Genomic DNA, 20,829 nt, shown 5'->3' with positions numbered 1-20,829 from the left:
CTAATTTATATTCATTGATATAAGATTTTAAAAAAAACATATATAATAATATGATAGTTATAATTTTATTTTTCTATCTTAGATTTTATGTTCAGTCAAAGTGTATTACATAAATTGATAGAAGCAAGAAAACTTATAATTAAAAATTATCTACCTCATAAATAAACTGATGATGTAAATATATCTATACGATCTGTGTGTACAACTTAAGTTCTATATATACGATGTAATAAGGTTTATACAATTAGATCATTACTAAAATAATTACAAATAAATCATCCTCTCTGATAAAATAATTAACTAATATGTTATTATAAATTATATTATACTGATAAATCTTTTGTGAGTATATTTTTTTAATATATATATATATAAAGTAAATTCATGATAGAATTAGAGAAAGAGAAGTACACATCCCCCTTTTTATGTTTGTTGGGTTGGTGACTTGGTTAGTCAAAAATATGTGCCAAAAACATTAAAGTTAAAAAGAATGTTTTTTTTTCTTTTTTTAGTTGAGTTCCTTTTCAACTTTAATTTATGGCATATGAAACCTTTTTTTTTTTTGGGTGACAAGTTTTTGAAGAAGGAATGTTTGTGATATCTTAAGTGAATTGCAAATTAAATAAGAACGAAAAATGAAATTTTTTATAAGAGCGTATTATATAAAATTTATATGATACAGACTTTTAGATTGGATGATGACGTAGCTCAAGAGAGAAATCTATGGGATCAGTTAGGTCAAAGTGAATAATACGTGTCATGAGCTTGGGCTGTGATAGATATATCAAGACATGTCACAAACTCACTCTTAAAAACTCTTCATTATTTGCTTAATTTATGAGCAATTGTTTTAAAAGTTACAACTCAACTTATATTAAATTTCTGATGATTTGCCAAGACTTTGACAAGTTAATTCATCAAAACTTATGACGATCTGTCAGAATTTTTGTACTAAATCCCTGTGATCTGCCATAAATTGTGGGCACACAAAGATGGACTGTCAAGAATGTAGAGGAGGTAGGATGGACAATTGGTCAGATCTAATATGGATCGAACATAGACAGTAGTTGAAGTCGACAACTCTCTAAGGTTTCCTCATCTGAGATCTTTGTGACAAATGATCAAGTTGACCCTAGTGAACAACTTAATGCACTATCTTTCTTCAACCCTTTGAGCGAAATGCATCAAAAGAAAAGGAAGAAAAATTCATGGACTGACCCCATCATCTCCACCCCGTAGAAACTACGAGATCACCCCAAAACAACAAGGCTTTTTGCTAATTTTCGGGTGGTATAGTTGAAATCCCCATCAAAAATTATTTTTACACAACTATTTAAAAAGTAAATTAAAAATTAAATAACGGCGCAAAATAATCCTATATTGGATTGTATTTTGGGCCTTATTTTGTTAAGGCCCATATCATGATGGGCCAAAGTTAAATAATGGGCTTCTTACTTGAAATGGGTTTTCAGCCCATAAGTGAGTAATCAATCAATACAATCTTAGGGATTAAAAAAGAGCAACTTTCACATATAACAAATATAAAAATCATATTTGTATGTTATAATTATAGTTTGCATAATTGTGCTTCATAACAAATTTTATGTTTGCTATGGAACGTTTGATTTGTATAATTCGTTAGATACATCCAATTTTATATAAATTGTTCAGTTTTGTATAAATGTATTTATACATTGTAATTTGTATAACAAGATCTATATTTGTATAATTACAAGTGTATATAACGAAAATATATGTATTTGTATTTGTATTTGTATCTACACTTTCTCTCGCTTTATACAAACACAAACACATTTTATACATTTGTACACCGAACCAGATGACAAAAGATTGGGATGTTTGCTGCGAATTACAAATAAAATAAACTATGGCTATACCATTTAATTTGAATTAATAATTTGTTATTTCATACAATTTTTCCATAAAAATAACGTTTACTGCTATTTATATATATATTATAGTTTAAAAATTATTATTATTATTCTAAAGTTTGAATTATATAAATGAAATTTGAGGATGATATTTTCAATAAACTTGTAAATTTGTATATGCTATTAGTCGAAGTAGTGTTGATAGATTGTTTTTCGATCATATTTTTCAAAATAGTCATTGTCTAGAGTTTTAAATTCCATAAGTGAATATTTAATATCATCAACTTTATAAGTTGTTGTTGTAAAATGTGATTTGTAAGTAGGGGTGTGCATTCGGTTTTTCGGTTCGGTTTTGTGTTATTCGGTTTGGGTTTTTCGGTTTTCGGTTTTGAAAAAGTATAACCCAATCCGAACCAAAAAAAATTGGTTTGGTTCGGTTTTTCTCTTTTCGGTTTGGTTTTTTTCGGTTTGGCTATTCGGTTATAACTTATTTCATAACTAATTAATAACATAATCAAAGTTATATTTGCATGCTTAAAAAATAAAAATTCCATATAAGGAAAAGTAATAATATTGAATCTCTTAAATATCCTTTCCATTATAATCATGAGTAAAACATTAAAACACAATACTATCAATAATTTCAATGAAACTAACTCTAAACTCTAAAGTACTATCACTAAACACAAATCGCATCGAGGTTGAACCAACAATTCAACTCATGTCTTCAATTAAGATCTCTTAAACCTGAAATATGATGAAAAAACTTTTTAGAAAGAAGTAGATAAAAATTTCAAAAGCAAATAGCACACAAATAAAATAAAGCAAGAAAAAAGAGCAAACTGCAAAAGTAAAAAAGTTGACTAGCGCCGCTAATTCTAGTTCGGCTAATTTTTTTTCATGAAAGTGCAAGTAATATGTGATATTTATAGTTATAATGTAAAACCTAATTCCTAAAATTTAGTGAAATAGGATGGTAGTAATTTGATATGGGCCTAAATATTACGGTAATTCTGAATTACTAGTACTCTACGGCCTACATAGTAAACCTAAATATTATATGTGTAACTATTAATCTATATATATATATAAAATTCGATTTTTTTCGGTTTTTCTATTTTCATTTTTCTAAATCCGAAACCAAACCAAAAAACCAAACAAAGTAACTTGTAAATCCAAAACCAAACCAAAAATCCAAAAAACCAATCCAAATTACAATTCGATTTGATTTGGTTTGGTTTTTCGGTTTAATCCAAATAGTGCACACCCCTATTTGTAAGTCATGTTTACAAAAATGCCTATTTATGAATTATATTCAACAATTGTGATTTACAACTGCAATTTAATCACATTTTAAAAATGAGATTTATAGATCACTATTTTGAGATGATTTATAAATCGTGCTCTTCCAATTTTACATTTAGAAAGAAAATAATATCATTTTAATATGTCTTTTTTCTCCCAAATATTATTGTGTTTTATAAAGATACCAATAAATATAACAAATAATTTTTAACTTAGGACCATATTTTTCACTTATAGATTTATAAATACTTCTAATTCTAGAATTATTTACTTACCAAATATAGATTTATTTGGCTATTTTATTTTATGAATTATAAGTAAATATTAAAAGTTAATTTTTTCTTTCATACGAAAAAACAATTAATATTGGGATTTTACATTTTCATCAACCAGCTTGTGCTCAAGCTACTCCAAACACTGCTTCGAACAGGTACTCTTTTCTCTCTCAAAATTAGCATCCTTTTTATTGATTTTTCTTGTAATTCTGATATGGGTTTTGTTGGATTGAAGTTATTTATGGTAGAAATCCCTTAAATTTGGAATCTTTAGCTGTGATTTTTTGAGATTTTTGATTTCCTTTTATGTTTTAGCTTGCTGTTTTTGATATGGGTTTTGTTGGATTGAAGGTTTTATTGGTTGGAATTCCTCAAAGCACAAATTTTTGAGCTTTTTGATTTCCTTTTATGGTGTAGCTTGTTGTTTTTGATATGGGTTTTGCTGGATTGAAGGTATTATTAGTTGGAATTCCTCAAAGTTGGAATCTTTAGCTGTGGTTTTTTGAGATTTTTTATTTCCTTTTATGTTTTAGCTTGCTGTTTTTGATATGGGTTTTGTTGGATTGAAGGTATTATTGGTTGGAATTCCTCTAAATTTGAATCTTTAGCTGTGATTTTTGAGTTTCTGTATGGTTTAGCTTTGCTGTTTTTGATATGGGTTTTGCTGGATTGAAGGTATTATTGGTTGGAATTCCTCTAAATTTGAATCTTTAGCTGTGATTTTTTGAGATTTTTGAGTTTCTGTATGGTTTAGCTTTGCTGTTTTTGATATGGGTTTTGCTGGATTGAAGGTATTATTGGTTGGAATTCCTCAAAGTTGTAATCTTTAACTGTGATTTTCATTTACTTTTATGGTTTAACTTGTAGTTTTTGATATGGGTTTTGTTGGATTGAAGGTATTATTAGTTGGAATTCCTCAAAGTTGTAATCTTTAACTGTGATTTTTGATTTATTTTTATGGTTTAGCTTGTAGTTTTTAATATGGGTTTTGCTGGATTGAAGGTATTATTAGTTAAAATTTCTCAAAGTTGGAATCTTTAGCTGTGGTTTTTTGAGAATTTTGATTTCCTTTTATGGTTTAGCTTGTAGTTTTTGATGTGGGTTTTGCTGGATTGAAGTTATTCATCGTTGGAATTCCTCAGAATTGGAATATTCGGCTGTGATTTTTTGAGATTCTTGGTGTCCTTTTATGGTTTAGCTTGCAGTTTTTGATTTGGGTTTTGTTGGATTGAAGGTATTATTGGTTAGAATTCCTCCAAATAGGAATCTATATCTGGAATTCTTGATTTTGTTTCATATGTGAATCTGATAGATTATTGGTTCCTTCATCAGTGGTGTTAGCACTGCTGCAACATGTAAGAAATTCTGAACTGGGGTTTATGTTTTTTCTTGCTACTAAAGAATCAAAAGGGCAGCCAAAGTACACAAAGTATCCCACTAACGCGGGGTTTGGGGAAGAGCTGCACCCCAAAGGGTGTGATGTATAAGGCGTCAATGGGTAAATTATGAAAATGACCTAAGATTTGTGATGAAGCCTATAGGCTAACTGCTTTGTGGTAGAAGGTATCAGCTAATATATCTATGCATCCGTAGGGCTAGTGATAATGTGTGGTTAGTCCCATATTAACATGAAGGCTGTGTTATATATTGCTTAGAGGTTAAGTTGCAATTACTCTTCACTTTCGATGCCGCACCCGTTCAGATTCTCCAAAAAATACACTACTTTTGATGAATCCGAAACGCACCCATTGACATTTTTGAAGAGTCCAAGCAACATAGCTTTGAGGTATTAGAGTTGTTTTACTGGTGTCTGATTAGAGATTTATAAAAGTGCTCTTTACTTGCAAGAACTTAAACCAGCCATCACTTTTAGCCGAGTATGTGGGTTTGATATTCTTCATATCCAGCCAAAGTTAATTTTCTCGGCATTTAGTTGCTGCTGGTGTATTGTTTCTGGTTAAAGACAAGTTATTTAGCATTGGAAAGAAATGGGCTTGAATAAAGCAGTATGGATAAGAGGATTTGTATAGTTGGACTTGACCACCTTAGGATTGGTGTAGTTGATTGAGTTAGTTCTTAGTTGCAACTAGGAGACACTCTATACAAAAAGAAGACTTGTAATGTTCTCAATTGTGCAAGTGCAAGCTCAAGACAGCATAATTCTCTTTATGCTTCCCTAGAAGTTTACATGCATGTTGTCAAGTACATAAACCAATAAGACAGCATTGTTTGTTCAATTGGACCTGTTAGATAGTTGATATAAGGATATGCTAAAATCTCTCTCAGTTTTAAGTACTTCTGATCCTTTATGTGTGATGGAATATGCGCTCATTGATACATCCGGATCATCCTTCTCCAAAATAATTACTTTGGAATGCACCTGCAGTTTTGTTTTTCTTATCTCATGTTTCTTCGTTTCTTATGTACTTGATCTATGTGGACTCTAATTTGTCTTCAATATGACTCTAGTTTAGATTGATTTGTAGCTGAAGCAGGTGCTTGGGATCAATTGGCAATAATGGCAGATGGCCAAGAAAATGATAAGAATATTGAAATATGGAAAATGAAAAAATTAATCAAAGCCCTACAATCTGCCAGAGGAAACGGCACCAGCATGATCTCTCTTATCATACCCCCTGGTGATCAGATATCTCGTATTACCAAGATGCTGGCAGAAGAATATGGTACTGCATCAAATATTAAGAGCAGAGTAAACCGTCAGTCTGTGCTTGGTGCAATAACGTCTGCTCAGCAGAGGCTTAAACTGTATAACAAAGTTCCTCCTAATGGTTTGCTGCTTTATACTGGAACTATAGTGACGGATGATGGAAAGGAAAAGAAGGTCACCTTTGATCTTACACCTTTTAAACCCATAAATGCGTCTCTATACTTATGTGACAACAAATTTCATACAGAACCTCTTGGTGAATTGTTGGAATCTGATGAGAAGTTTGGTTTCATTGTCATGGATGGTAATGGGACCCTTTTTGGGACCTTGAGTGGCAACACCCGAGAAGTTCTTCATAAGTTCACTGTTGATCTCCCAAAGAAGCATGGAAGAGGAGGTCAATCAGCTCTTCGGTTTGCTCGTCTTCGAATGGAGAAACGTCATAATTATGTGAGGAAGACAGCAGAGCTTGCTACTCAATTCTTCATTAACCCAGCCACTAGCCAGCCAAATGTATCTGGACTAATACTTGCTGGATCAGCTGATTTCAAAACGGAGCTAAGCCAATCTGATATGTTTGATCCACGTCTACAAGCAAAGATACTTAATGTGGTTGATGTGTCCTATGGTGGAGAGAATGGCTTCAATCAGGCAATCGAGCTGTCTGCTGAGATACTGGCAAATGTGAAGTTTATACAAGAAAAGCGCTTGATAGGGAAATTCTTTGAGGAAATCAGTCAAGATACTGGCAAGTATGTATTTGGTGTGGATGACACAATAAAAGGTTTGGAGATGGGAGCTGTTGAAACTCTAATTGTGTGGGAAAATCTTGATATAAACCGTTACGTACTGAAAAACAGTGTGACTAATGAGATTGTCATTAAGCACCTAAACAAGGAGCAAGAGGCTGATAATAGTAACTTCAAGGATTCTGCCACATCAGCTGAATTGGAGGTTCAGGATAAAATGCCCCTGTTGGAGTGGTTTGCCAATGAATACAAAACTTTTGGTTGTTCACTTGAGTTTGTCACTAACAGGTCTCAAGAGGGATCACAGTTCTGCAGAGGATTTGGTGGCATTGGAGGAATCCTTCGCTACCAGCTTGACATGCGTTCCTTTGATGAGCCATCTGATGAAGGAGAATACTTTGAGGATTCTGATTAAGTCAATGATTTCTGTCTACTAAGACCAGACAATGGATGAGAGATCTACAGTTAGTGGAAGTTTTGGGGTCAGCATGGCAATGAGGTACCTGCTGTCATGCTATATATAAATCAATGAGTATTTTGCTGTTGTAAACTTTGCTTGTTTTCCCTTTAAATGTGGAACAGATTTCTTTCGAACACATGTCGATTGAAGGGGACTTTTTGATTATTTTATCAGCATGTCTACCATATTAATTTTTTGAGTTTATAGGTGGGAGAATTTTAATTTATGCTGAATGGTACTCAAATATCTTGTTTTTAATTGATATTTGAGTTTCTACAGTCAGTAAGAAAGGAGCTATCGACCAGAGAGGTGCTCCTCTGACTGACCTTGATCTTCTCTGAGTAATGGATCTAATCACAAAGAAGATTAAGTCACCATGTTGTAGAGTTTAGGATGTGATTAAGTTACGATATAGATGTAGACGGTCTTCTGTTTATAGGATGTTTAGATTTAGGCATGAGTAACTAGAATAAGGAGTGAAGCTTTAGTGTTCTTAACCCTCTACATTGACGATTTATGTGAAAATGAAGTGAGTCTCATTAGGTAGCTCTGTTGAAACAATGCCAATTTTTTGACTGCATTGAAGTTTCTTCCTTTAGTAATAGGAAGTTCAAAACATACTACGTCCAGTTCACGTGCACCTCGACTATTCCACTAGGTACCTGCTACGTCCTTGTGTAATTGCAGGTTGAGAAGTTATCACAGGACTGTTTAGGTCACTGTTGCTCTTCTATCTATCTCTCTTATAATGGTAGTGTCCCGTGTGCTGTTCAGCTCATGTGCACCTCAACTATTCCACTAGGTACTTGCTACTTCCCGACTGACTCTCTCTGCTGAAATCATCTAACGTCTTTTGTCGAACATCCTGGACTTCTCATGTTTGGTTGTCAAATTCTTAATACCCCATATCTTCTTGTTAGAAGCTAGTTGTGGTTAGAAAGGAAGTATTAGTGTCCCCATCAGGTTTCAATGATAATAGGGAACAAAACAATGTCCACATTGCTCTTTTCTCATTGCAATAATGAAAGTAAAACTTTTGTAAAGTAATTTAAGCAGTTGTTGATAGTGATTGTCATTTTGAACACGAGACCTCTGGTTAAGGATGGAAGAGTACTTACCATCCCACCAAGCGTAGTATTAAGTCAGCGATTTGACTTTCAGTCGCGACATTTTCTTTTTTTCGTTTCTGATCCTGCATCTGCCTCTGTGTTGTATATAATGCATAATATTGTGACTAAAAAGTCCTCACTCACATACAACTTGAGTACAAACAATTTCTATAACAAACTTGTGAATTCAATATTGGAATTCCATTATTGGAGCAACTGTTTGTATGTGTTTTCTTTTGGCTTCAATAGAAAAGTTGGACTTAACCCCTGGCCATTTTGTGTCAGTTTCATGGGCTCATTCTGCCTCTTATTCAGCTTCCAAGCATGTGAGGATGAGTACAATTATTTCATTATGTCAAAAAAAAAAGACAAAATTAGAACTCATTTTTGTCTGGTGCTAGCATTGACAAAATCGGATTCAAGATTTCAACTTTATGAGTTATAATTCCAAGACGCAAAGTGAAATCTATTATTTTCACTCATTTAACCAGTTCTTTTACCGCTCTTATAGGTTTTGAGTCAAAACTACTAGATTCAACTAAACTCGCAAGTTATACAAGCAACTATAGAGGCAAAGTCTCATGAACTAACTCCCCAATAGTGGGCTGAAGACAAATGGAAACTAGCTAGTAACCTAGTATGATTTTACTTGCCATAAAGAGATTTATCGTAACTGATGAGATTTTTTCATTTTAATCAGAGGCTTCGGGTTTGACTGTTGATACTAAGAGCATTCCTAATAATGAGAGTTTCCCAAGCGCGATACAATCTTGAACTAGTTGAGGTAAGTGAATATCGAATATCAATTGATTAATAGAAAAAAAAAGTTAAAAAGATTTTATTTAAGATGGTTGGTGCCTACATAAATATGGAAAATCCTCATGTTTCATCCTTGATAAAATATAATATTATCTCATCATTCACAAAAGACACCATATTATATGTCATATACAAATTTCAGCTCATTTGGATCTCCATTCTCAAATAAAACATGCATGCATTATTATATCATATACTTTAAAAGACAAGGTCCCAAATAATGTCACTCATGGGTGTGGCCCATCTGTCAAAAAATTGCATAGGCATTATATGAGATAGATCAATGTTTGAATTTCAGTGGATAAGAAAAAAACGGTAGGTGACTTCTTTTCATTCATGTAAGTCTTGATAGGCAGAGATGAACTAGGTGGTGGAAAGGTCGGAAAATTACACTGCATATACAAAGTCCGTAATATTTGTGATCGAGGTTGAAAGTTCATCTGAATCTCCTTCGTTGGTTATGTATTTATTATAAATGTCGAATCTCCTGGGCCTCTTGGTGTGCTTCTCTCTTTATTTTTTGAATCCTCTTACTGAAAATATCGACGTTATCATTATCTGTTATGTATGTATAGTAGAAACTGATTCATTTGTGTTCTTTATATAAAATTGCTTCTTTATATTTTAAATCTCCTTAGAGAAATAACTGGCTCCGCTATATAGATTGAGTTATCTGATAAATGTAACATGAGCTAAGTAAAGGTAATAACAAGTACTCTTTGATAATTGAAGTGTCTACAAACTGACTCGAACATGATCGTTATAAAAAAAAAGGTCCAAATAATGGTGGGGAGAGTACTTTAGGCAGACATTATGTTAGATGATTGATGGTAATATTGTAAAGGGTGCAAGATGGTCCTATATTTTTGTCATTCCAGGCTGTTTTTTTTTTTAAATAATATAAAAAAAATTATTGTTTTCAGCAACATATAAATAAAACTAATTTAAACTGAATTTGTACAACAATTGTACTCTCTTTCACACCACATGATCATGTCATGAACTTCTAAACTGCTACCACATGATCATGTGATCATATCTTATACTGTTTTTATAGTCATATATAATCATTATAGTATAATTTTTCGATGAAAGGATTGATCGCAAGAATTTTTTGTGTCCGTCCTCCAAGCTCTGTTATCACATGATACTTGCTGAACACCTTATTTTTCTACGTTTTTTTCATGTAACGATAAAGCTAAAATAAGTTTATGTGCATCTTGATGACTATTTAATAACTATATGTTATTAATCACGGAGCCACATGTAAGTAGAAGAATTATATGTCTAAATAACACACGAACAAATTAAAGAGATGCAATATTTGCTATATATATTGTAATTTCTTTGATGAAAAAGATTCAAATGATGAATCTTGTTGGTTACGCTGACTCCACCTTTGGCTTGTGTGTAATCCAAAGAAGAATTGAATTACAAGAGTTTATTAGACGCGATCAAATATGCATTTATGACTTTTTGAGGAGTGCAAGACACATTTTGTTGTTTCTATTGAAAAGGGTGAGTGCAATTGTCTTATTCAAACAAAAAAGTGACATCAAAACTTTACATTTTCAGCAACCATATCAAATAATTTTCTTTATGGAATAAAATAGGGGATAAAAAACACTTATTGTTACCTTATTTGTTCCAATTTATGACTTTTTAAGTGTGTCTCTTGAATATTTTTGTTTCATTTTACTTATTCTGGTGGTGGGTAGGATGCAGTGGCGTACGTAATTTTTTTTTAATTAATAATATCAAAATTTAAAAAGGTAAACAAATAAATATATCACTAAAATGATAAATGGCAACGTTTCTTATATTTAAACAAAATAACATTTTCATTTCTTTGATTATCTATATATGTACATAGTGATTAAATTCAACGAAGCAATGTCCTGTGACGCTGCTTGGGTCATGGTATATCCGCCCCGGTGGTGTAAGCCAGATAAAAATTAATAACCGTTGCATTTGTAATAATATACACAAGATATGATTACATAATCATTGAGCGGTGTGACATGATAGTTTTGACTCCTCAATTTTTAACCACATGCCTCAAATTTCTTTTTTTGGAGTGAAAAAACCATTTGATAGAAAGTGAGTCAACTAGACGTGAATCTGAATTACTTGAGCCAATAGACTTATACGGAGAACTATGGAAAATGTACTTAGATGGTATCGCTCGTTAAGATGGAGTTGAAGTAGGTCATCTTTCTTACTTTTGAAGAAGGACGAATTCTGAGTGAGAAGTCGTATTGAACCAATCCAATCAGCAATTTCTGTCAAGTCTTCTTGAATTGTAAAAACAAACAACAGAATCAGAAGTAAACTTTCTTTACGTTATGAATAAACAATAAAAAATTACACTATATCTTAGGGGACTTTTGCATTTTCTTGTTCCTCTGTCTCTTTATGTCCTAACGAAGACAGAGGAGATGAGGGGCAAGAAAAAGAAGAAGAAGCAACAGAAGAATAAGAAGTAATTGAATTATCCGAATTAGTACTCGGAGTAGTAGGGATAACAAGTTCCATAAGCATATCGACGAAAGCACCTAAAACAAAACCATGATTTACTTCACCATTTAATTTCAAATAACATGCTAATAATTCTTGTAAATTATCCCAATCTTTAATCCCTTGACTCTCAACCATTTCCTTCATTGATTTCTTAAAATCCAAATAAGGATCTTTTGATTCCATAGCCAAAATTACACTCTCTTTAAATGGCAAATCATTTTCTTGATTTTCCTCTTGTGGTTCTTGATTTGGTTCTTGAAAAATTGAACTTGTAGCCACTTGTTCAAAAAATAGCCTTTCTGATCTAGCCCCTTTTATGATTTCTTCATGGGATTCTATTGAAATGCTATTGGTATCTAATGATGAATTTGTGGAATAAGATTGTGGGGTTTCAATTCCATCAAAAGGGTCAAAGAATACTGAATTTATAGTTTTGAAAATGTTGTCATCACCTCTAAAAGATAGAGTCTTGGAATGTGTACAAGATGGCCATTGCCAAGTGGCTAGCCCTATTTCTTTTTTCTTGAAAATAGAAGAGATCTTCAATTTTTTGGCCATATTTGTAAAAGTTTTGAACTTGGGATTTTTTGATTTTGGGATTTTTTTTTCTAAGTTCTTGATGAGTATAGAGTTTTAATGGAGTTTTGTTTTTTTTAGATGAAAACTTGTGAGTTTTGAGTATATAATGAAGGGGAGAGAAAGGAAGGTGGAAAGGAAATGGGAGTAGTAGGACATTTCATGTGCTTATTTAATTGTTGGCATGAAGAATTTATTAGTATTAAATGCAAATGAATATAGTAGTACTTGTTTGCTTGAGGTTTCAAGTTCGAACTCTTTGAATAAAATAAATATTAATAAAAATTGATTATTATTTTTCTTAAGCCGAGAGGAATTATCAGAAATAATTTTTTTTATCTTTAAGATAAAGGTAAATTTTCTATATAACCGATCATTTCAAAATCCTATTTTATAAGATTACACAGAATATATTGTTGACTTCTTGTTATTTTTGTTATTATATAGAGAGTTGATTCTCCATTCTTAACAAGAGATCATGATGAGTTTGAACCTTGAAAGTAACACATAGCAGTATTTCTCTATCCTTAACAAGAAATCTTATGCAGCATAAATTTAAATTAGTCGTAAAACATAATTGTACTTTTCTTCCCTAAACAAAAAGACTTACGTGGGGAGAATTTAAGTTAATCGAAATCTCATAACAAATATCGAATACCTACATTACTCGTACTCTCCAAAATTATTATCGCGTTCATATCAGATCTTCCAAAAAAGCACCACTTTTTGACTTAATCAAAAGGAAAAAAAAGTACATAGTATTACTTGTTTATTGTTTTGTCAACTGAAATTAAACAATGCTGTACTTAAAATCTTTTTTTTAATCAAGTGTGCTTAGCCAACAAATTGCAGCCTCCATTATTGTTTAATGTCTTAATCTCTCATTTCATGTACAACTCATGAATATATTATGATATAATAATGTTGGGTACTATAAGATTTCAATGGAAGATTTGTGATAAGATGTGTCCTCATTCATCACATACAATAATATACCAAAGGGAGTTTCCTATCTTCTTGCCTAGGAAAATTTTAGAGTAACGATAAAGTTATCTTTGTTTGATCTATAGATCACAAATTTAAACTATGAAATCCACTATCAATACTTGTGTCAGCCTGTCAGGGTATGTAGGATGAAAAGATACGACCCTTTCTCAGACTCTATGTGAACGTAGAATGATTCGTCCACCAAATTACTTTTATATTTATCTTTTTTTGATCGAGATGTATTTTACCTTAAAGAGATATTACTGTGACAATAAATTATAATTATTTTTTTTTTGAAATAGACTAATAAATAAATAGTATTGCAAAATATTAACCATGCTTAAGCACTACAAGCAAAGTGTGAATTACATGAGAATTTTTCTAGGGATTAGTATGAAAATTCACAAGAAATTTATTTTCCTACAAATTTTCATATTAATCCCCAGAAAAATTCTCATGTAATTCACCCTTTTGTTGTAGTGAAGGTCAATAATATAGTATAAGAAAAAGGAGTTAATTTTCATAATTATGAAACTTATGTCATGTGGTAATAATTAAGTTGACTACCTAAAAAAGAAAAAAAATAGGCAGACATCATGTGAGTTATTTATGGGAATATTAACAACTCTTCTACAAAAATAAAAAATAAAAAAAAATATTATAAGATATATTACACATGACTGTCCTTGGCAATGTATAATTAAAGAGGTCAGATTCAGAAAGGGGCTGAATTTCAAAATTTTATAGTAAGGTGGTACTATTATTCTTTTGCTTTTATATCACTATATTTTCCTTTTCTTGCAATGAGTTCATTAATTATAGATTTAAGTTAGTATATATATATATACACTAACTTTTACTATAAAAAAATGAATTAATGAATAAATTTCATCAATAACAATAACGTTTCAGTCCTAAATAAATTGGGGTTGATCGACGGTAGGAACAAGGAACAAATCTTACTTTTTCATTATTATAAATTAACAAGGTTAAGGTCTATCAGAGATCGAAACTCGCAATATAAATTAAATCACACTAAATAATGTCAACTCTAAACTAAAAAAAATCATTGTTAATTCTATTTAACGACGATTAGTACAAATTATCTAAAATTTATCAAGAAATCATGTTTAGTGATCGACAAAGTATTAATTTAGCAACAAATTCATAGCTACTTTTTTTATAAAAAAGAAGAAGTAATGGTTAGATTATCATTATCAGTCATAACAAATTATTATTCTATTTTATAAATTATCGTATTAGGATTGCTACGTAATTCACTTACTTTTTATAAGTCAATTTAATCTAATACTATATATATTTTTTAAAAAAAGAACTATGCACAAAATATAAACTATATATTAATTATTATTGGCATATACTATAAGGTTTCCCCAACTCTATTAGAGACATCCCAACGGCCACAAATTGATACGCAAATAAACATTATAAGATACTTAAGAAAATATCCGAGCTTCTATTTAGCAAAGTCTTCTATATAACTAACGATCGATGAAAATTACAAAATTAGAGACAGACACTTTTATTATAAAAGTTATAGATTCTATAAGATTCAGTATTTTATCTTAAAATCATGTGTTTTTTTTAAGAAAATTACTTGAATATGTATAACTAATATATTATGAACTCAATCATTATATTTATCGTCATGTCTCAAAATCCAGAACTTATATATATTAAGAAATCTACTTACTCACTAAAACTATTTTACTCTGAATAATTATAAAATTCATAAACATCAAATCATAGAATCGTCACAAATAGAAAATGTAGCCACATGCAATACTTAAAAATTATGAGTTTTTTTTTTTTAAGAATAAGATACATAAGTTTGTCCACAAGTTAAAAGAAAACACAATATGTCATTATTAGTTGAAAGAGAGTTGTTAATATTCACCAAAATTATGGTAAGATTTCAGTTTCTGTGATGCAACCTTATCAACTGCCTGAGTCTCATCACTTTGCATGCATGAATAACTTATGATGACTGTTTTTTTTAACTCGATATTTGATATTTATATTGGTTCGATTAAATTTAAATTCATATATATAACATGTTTTATTCTGAAAGTAATGCTCGCAAATCGCAAAATAATTTTTTTTATTCTAGGAGTTGAACATAATTTTGCCAGTCGAATTCGAGTGTTTATTTGTTCAAGTTTTGAATAGTTATAGTGCCTACTTGTACATTGACAAAATTAAAAATCATAGTTATCAGCTTAACCGAATTTAAAAATCATGTTTATGTATCACACATAAATAAAAAGACATTAGTTTGCCAAGTGCAAAGTTCCAACAGTGGTTCAATATTTATTTATTTTTTAAAAGTCAATTATTATTTTTTAAGAAAATAATCTTAAATTAACAAGAAACTTATGGTGATCCTTCATTCGTGTAATTAAAATATTTGTGTTAAAAAGTTAATTAGAATTTTGGACTTATTATATTGATTTTATTTCTTAAAATTTAAAAAAGATTTTTTTGTAGGGGCAAAAATAATGTATGTATATGAACTGTTTTGGTTCCCTTTCTACCAGTCTTAATGATTTATACAAATGCATGTATGGACAATTAGGGGGCACATGCCACCTTAACCCTCTATGATTGGGAAGATCATTTTTAATTTAATTAATCTCAAAATATCCAATTAATTAAGAGATTATGTCCCTTAATGTAACAAGAGAGTCTAATTAATGCTGATAAATAATTAAACAATTAAGGATTTGCAAGTTCCATGCATACTTGTTACTTGTTAGTAATACAATAGAAGTCAATTAATGTGTTCTGGCAGTAAATGAAGTGAGTGAAAAATATGAAAGATCGGAATTTATAATTTATTTAGCCAAACTTTGAAAATCAATTTATTTTGAGAAATACTTCTTATTAAACATGCATTTTGTGTTTAGCTAAATTATTTGAAAAAGACTTTTTATTAATTAGTGTAGTAGTTATGTGTTTGGCCATTATTTTCAAAAGCACTTATTTCTTCATCAAAAAACTTGGTCAAATGCCTTCCTATTTTAAAAATATATTTATTTATTTGAAAATGAACATTATTACCGTTTCAGAAATTTGGCCTAACAGGCAACTAAAATATAGTAAAGACAAAAGCCTTAGTTGATAGAATTATTCGATATATATAATAATGAAAGATAATATATAAATATTCAGTAAAATAATCGAGATATACGTAAACTGATTCAAATATCGCTAGTCAATTAAGGACTTCCTAATGTGTGGTTGAGGCTGGTATGCTAAAGTTTAAACAAGAACCAATAATGATAAGTCTGACTCAGATGTGGTATTATTAGTTAGCATGCTCAAGGAAGGTACTAATGATTAATTAAGGAAACTAATTAATTATTAAGTACTGTTTGCTGGTCAATGTACTGGTGGTTTTTCTGTCCAAAACTCTACCAAGTAGTTTTTTTATCTCGTCCATTTCTGGTATCCATATTGGAGTCCGACTAAATTTCGATTCTCGTCCAGAAGTCCCACATTAGGAGTAAAGTGCTCTCTAACAGAGGTGACTTTGTACCTGAGACCTTCACCGACAACGGAGTACTTTACACTCCACCACAACCTTTGTTAGTTATTAAGTAGTTTTGTTATAGCTAGATACCATACTACTTTCTTCGTTTTAATCTAAGTGTGTTAATTTGATTGTGCCAGAATATAAGAAACAAAATAAACTTCTGAATTATGTGATCATAATTTAAAGGCGTGAATAGTATTATAAATCTTGTGATCTTAATCTAAAGGCGTGTGTAGTATCATAAATCTTGTTACCTTAACACGACCCAAATAAGCCTCACTCACGAGTATTCGAGCAAATATTCCCATTAACACATGGAAGATTTGCCAGCAGCAAAATGAAAGTAATTGAAGAAAAATGTATCAAATGCATTTTAACGCCAAAAGGGGTTGTTCATCATTTATGTCTCAAAAACACTGGAATGAGTTTCAAAGACTCCTTAAAAGAAAAATTAGGGAAAACTAACATATAATCTACCAAAAGTTTCTTCAATAGACCATAAGATCATTGTAACTGTTCTCTTATTAGTATTTCCGTCCAAAACCTCCTGCACCACGACCATATGTTGGGAGAGCTGCCACTGCTTGGGGCTCAGCGGCCTGCTTGACAACACCTGGAAGGTCAGACATGCCGAGGGCTGAAAGCATGTCAAGGGTCTCCTTGTCAACTTCAATGAGATCAGTCTTGATGGCAGACTCATCAGGAACAAAGTCCATGCGTCTCTCACGTTCCTCCTCTTGCAGTTTCAGGGAGATGCCACGAACGGGTCCCTTTTGGATACGCTTCATGAGGTGAGTGGAGAATCCAGCAATCTTGTTGCGGAGACGCTTGGAAGGAATTATGGCAACTTCCTCCAGGATCTTCTTGTTTGTGTGGAAATCCAAAGTCATTTTGGAGTAGTACCTCTCAATTACCTGTCGAGATGACTTCTTCACGGTCTTGGTGCGCACACGACCCATCCTTGCAGAATTTCCTTAGACGAAACCTGTTGAATTAATGTTTGTCAGTTACCTATCAAAAAAAAGTTAATGCCTCTAGTTATTCATCATTAATCTTTTCCCTGGGACAAGAACATTTGCTGATGCGTAGTTCATTTTCCCGTGAATCTGAATATTTTTATCAAATATTGCAATTTATTGAGTCTTAACGTACAAAATAAACACCTGTGAAGCATATTTCTTGGTCCTTACAAAAATGAGAAGCTAACTTTCCTAAGCTACATGGTATAATCTGTGCTCTCAGGTCTGCAAATAGTTTTTAAGCTCAAGGAAAGCCTTTATAACAAGAATCAGTGCATGAATCTAAAAGATGCATTTTTATTCTCTTTTGTTCCCAGATAGCATTATGGAGAAAGTAATTACATAACTAGACCAATTTGCATGGGGATAGGCTCGGAAACGGCATATCGGCTTAGACAACTAATATGACACTAGCCTTCCAAGTCCTCAGACCAACCTGCTATAACTGTGATCTGTTGTGCTGGTTAATACACTAGGCTTCATTTAGCAATCCCAATTACTGGATGTAAGTATATTCCTAGAGCAACCATTACCCTCTGTTCTACAGAAAACCAGATGAACTGATTATGACCAATTGCAATGACTGTTAGAACTTCAACTTCACGAAATTGCGCAATGGAATTTTTGAATGTCTTGAACAACCAATCTTGTATACTATTAATAGCCCATACACAAGATTATTAAAATTTCAATTCTAGATACAAGAATGCTAAAAGATTACTTATTTACTATGATGCTGCCCAAACAAGCTTGCACGAAACTCAACTAATCCCGAGGGTGCCAATCTATCTCCCACCAACACAGTTACCAACTCAAGAAACGAAAAAAATCATTTAACTACTTTTTACCATAGTGGTGATTTGGACCCTTGTATACCATTATTCATCCCATCTTCACTAACGGCTACACGATACTCCTGGTACCATCTTCGACTATCTTTTACACTAGCATCAATCTACCAGTACAATCTCCTTCAGCAAGGTAATTGGAAACTCGACTAATCCAGCAGGTACCAACTATCTCCTACCAACACAAGTACCAGCATGACAAATGGAAGAAAATCACCTATCTATTTCTTATCAATGTTATGATTTTGACTGTGGGATACCACAGTTCATTCCATTGACCACAGAGCGACACTCCTGAGCAACATCTTATACTATCTTTTAAATCTACCACTACAATATCTTTGGGCAAGCTTGCACGCAACTCTGCTAATCCACCAGGTGCTACCTATCTCCACTCGACAAATGATAAAAGATCACCTAAACTAAAATGTTTTTATCGTTGTTGTGATTTGAACCCTGGTACGCCATGGTTCATTCCAACTTCATCAACCGCTAATGCAGTTACATTGGTGCCATATTCAACTAATTTTTTAAAAAAATTACAGTCAACCTGCCACTACACTCTCCATTCCCCATACTAGTTTTCCAAATTTCAAATACACAGATTACCTGTGTTGCTCAAAATCCATAGCCAGCAACAAACAGGAACACATATACACAAAGACGTTGTATTTAAAACAAATTGGCACCCTAAACCATATGGATTTTAACAGCTCTTAGCAATTAAATAATTTTGCTCAATCCCAAGGCATTGTGATCACATAAAGCACAGAAATGTATCTACTAATATAGGGCAATATAATGTTATACAAACCCTCTTATTCGTTCCACACTATCCGGGTCATTCATTTAAGTATTCAGATATTCATTTTACACTAAATCTTTTTGTTATCAAAGACTACTTTTTGATAATAATGTACGGGCAAACTTGCACGCAACTCAAATAATCCACTATTATCAAATATCTGCAACAACACATAACAACTCAACAAGTTAAAAAAAAAACCTATCTTTTTCACACTAGCGTCAACTTACCAGTACACATTACCTGTATCGCTCAAAATCCAAAGCTCGCAAACGGTAAATAGTAACACATAAACACAAAAACACATTGTATTGAAGAAAAATGGTTCATACATGGATTTTATTAGTTTTTAGCAAAGTAAATAAAATTTGCTTGACATCCTTAAGCATTTTGATCAAATAAAGCTATAAAGCTATAAAACTCACAGAGATTTGCAGCAAAAAGACGAAGAATCACCTTCGTGCGTGCGGCAACTGATACTCTGTGTGATTTTTTTCAGCAATGGTGAAGACTATATTAGGGTTTTTGTGTTTGTGGATATCTGGACTTTATTGGGCTTGGGGTCTTTTGTAAAGTTTACTTTGGGCTTTACTAAGGCAATGAAATACTAATGGGCTTGGACCCAATTTTACTTGGCCCACATTTTGATTTTTGTTATTTTTGGGGTAGTTTGTTCGTATCTCGACTAATGTCGCAGAGTATCTTTTACCTTTCAACGATACAAATATCAAATAATTTTATTGACTAAGATTCAAATACAATAACAATAACATTTTCAGTAAAATCTCATTAAGTTGGGTTCTGGAGAAGGTCGTATACGGAGAGAGACTGTTACCGAAAGACACTCAACTCAAGTGCATCAAATCCAAGTAAAAGAAGAAAATAACGAAAAAAGCATAGCAATAAACAACCCATCGCAAGAACTACAAGGGTATGACTAATATTATGACAAACATTAATAAGTCTACACCTTCGCAGGACAAAACAATCCTCTACACTACTAACCTTTTATCCTAATACGTGATCTCCACTCCCTCCTATCACTGAAATTCGAATAGATCAGAAAAATGATCAAACATGTTAATAAGGATACTAATCTAAAATGTCAAATGTATGCATTGTTTTAAAGTGACTAATAATACAAGTACTATTATGTATGAAATACGAATCTCAAGAGTATTTTTATCCATAAATATTCTTGATTCAACTTCTTGCCGCTATTCTTTAATTATGCAAAATTT

At 31.8% G+C, this 20,829-nt stretch overlaps 4 protein-coding genes across 9 annotated transcripts in view; 2 read left to right on the top strand and 2 right to left on the bottom strand.

Moving 5' to 3' along the window:
• The window catches only part of LOC125866874 (copper transport protein ATX1-like), a 230,852-nt gene that overhangs the window by 168,978 nt on the left and 41,045 nt on the right, over window positions 1–20,829 (top strand). The window lies entirely within an intron of this gene.
• LOC125866858 (eukaryotic peptide chain release factor subunit 1-3-like) lies at window positions 3,544–7,519 on the top strand. 2 transcript variants are annotated; one of them, XM_049547227.1, is made up of 2 exons: window positions 3,544–3,627; window positions 5,942–7,519. In XM_049547227.1, exon 2 carries the CDS (start codon window positions 5,991–5,993, stop codon window positions 7,302–7,304), a length of 1,314 nt encoding a protein of 437 aa, XP_049403184.1. In that variant the 5' UTR covers window positions 3,544–3,627; window positions 5,942–5,990; the 3' UTR covers window positions 7,305–7,519. The 2 variants fall into 2 exon arrangements, with proteins under 2 accessions (XP_049403184.1, XP_049403185.1); XM_049547228.1 differs by having other exon boundaries at window positions 3,548–3,627; window positions 5,947–7,519.
• On the bottom strand, window positions 11,596–12,490 carry LOC125866867 (transcription repressor OFP13-like). The gene has a single exon (XM_049547240.1). The coding sequence runs from the start codon at window positions 12,353–12,355 to the stop codon at window positions 11,654–11,656; it is 702 nt and encodes a 233-aa protein (XP_049403197.1). The 5' UTR covers window positions 12,356–12,490; the 3' UTR covers window positions 11,596–11,653.
• LOC125866870 (40S ribosomal protein S17) lies at window positions 17,272–20,156 on the bottom strand. 2 transcript variants are annotated; one of them, XM_049547246.1, is made up of 2 exons: window positions 20,045–20,156; window positions 17,272–17,901 (listed from the first exon to the last, which is right to left on the bottom strand). In XM_049547246.1, exon 2 carries the CDS (start codon window positions 17,873–17,875, stop codon window positions 17,441–17,443), a length of 435 nt encoding a protein of 144 aa, XP_049403203.1. In that variant the 5' UTR covers window positions 17,876–17,901; window positions 20,045–20,156; the 3' UTR covers window positions 17,272–17,440. The 2 variants fall into 2 exon arrangements, with proteins under 2 accessions (XP_049403203.1, XP_049403202.1); XM_049547245.1 differs by having other exon boundaries at window positions 20,014–20,132.

Source organism: Solanum stenotomum, chromosome 6 (genome assembly GCF_019186545.1).
Source record: "Solanum stenotomum isolate F172 chromosome 6, ASM1918654v1, whole genome shotgun sequence".
In the NCBI taxonomy this organism is placed as follows: Eukaryota; Viridiplantae; Streptophyta; class Magnoliopsida; order Solanales; family Solanaceae; genus Solanum; species Solanum stenotomum.
The sequence above is the reverse complement of the archived record's forward strand: the minus strand, read 5'-3'. Positions and strand labels throughout refer to the sequence as shown.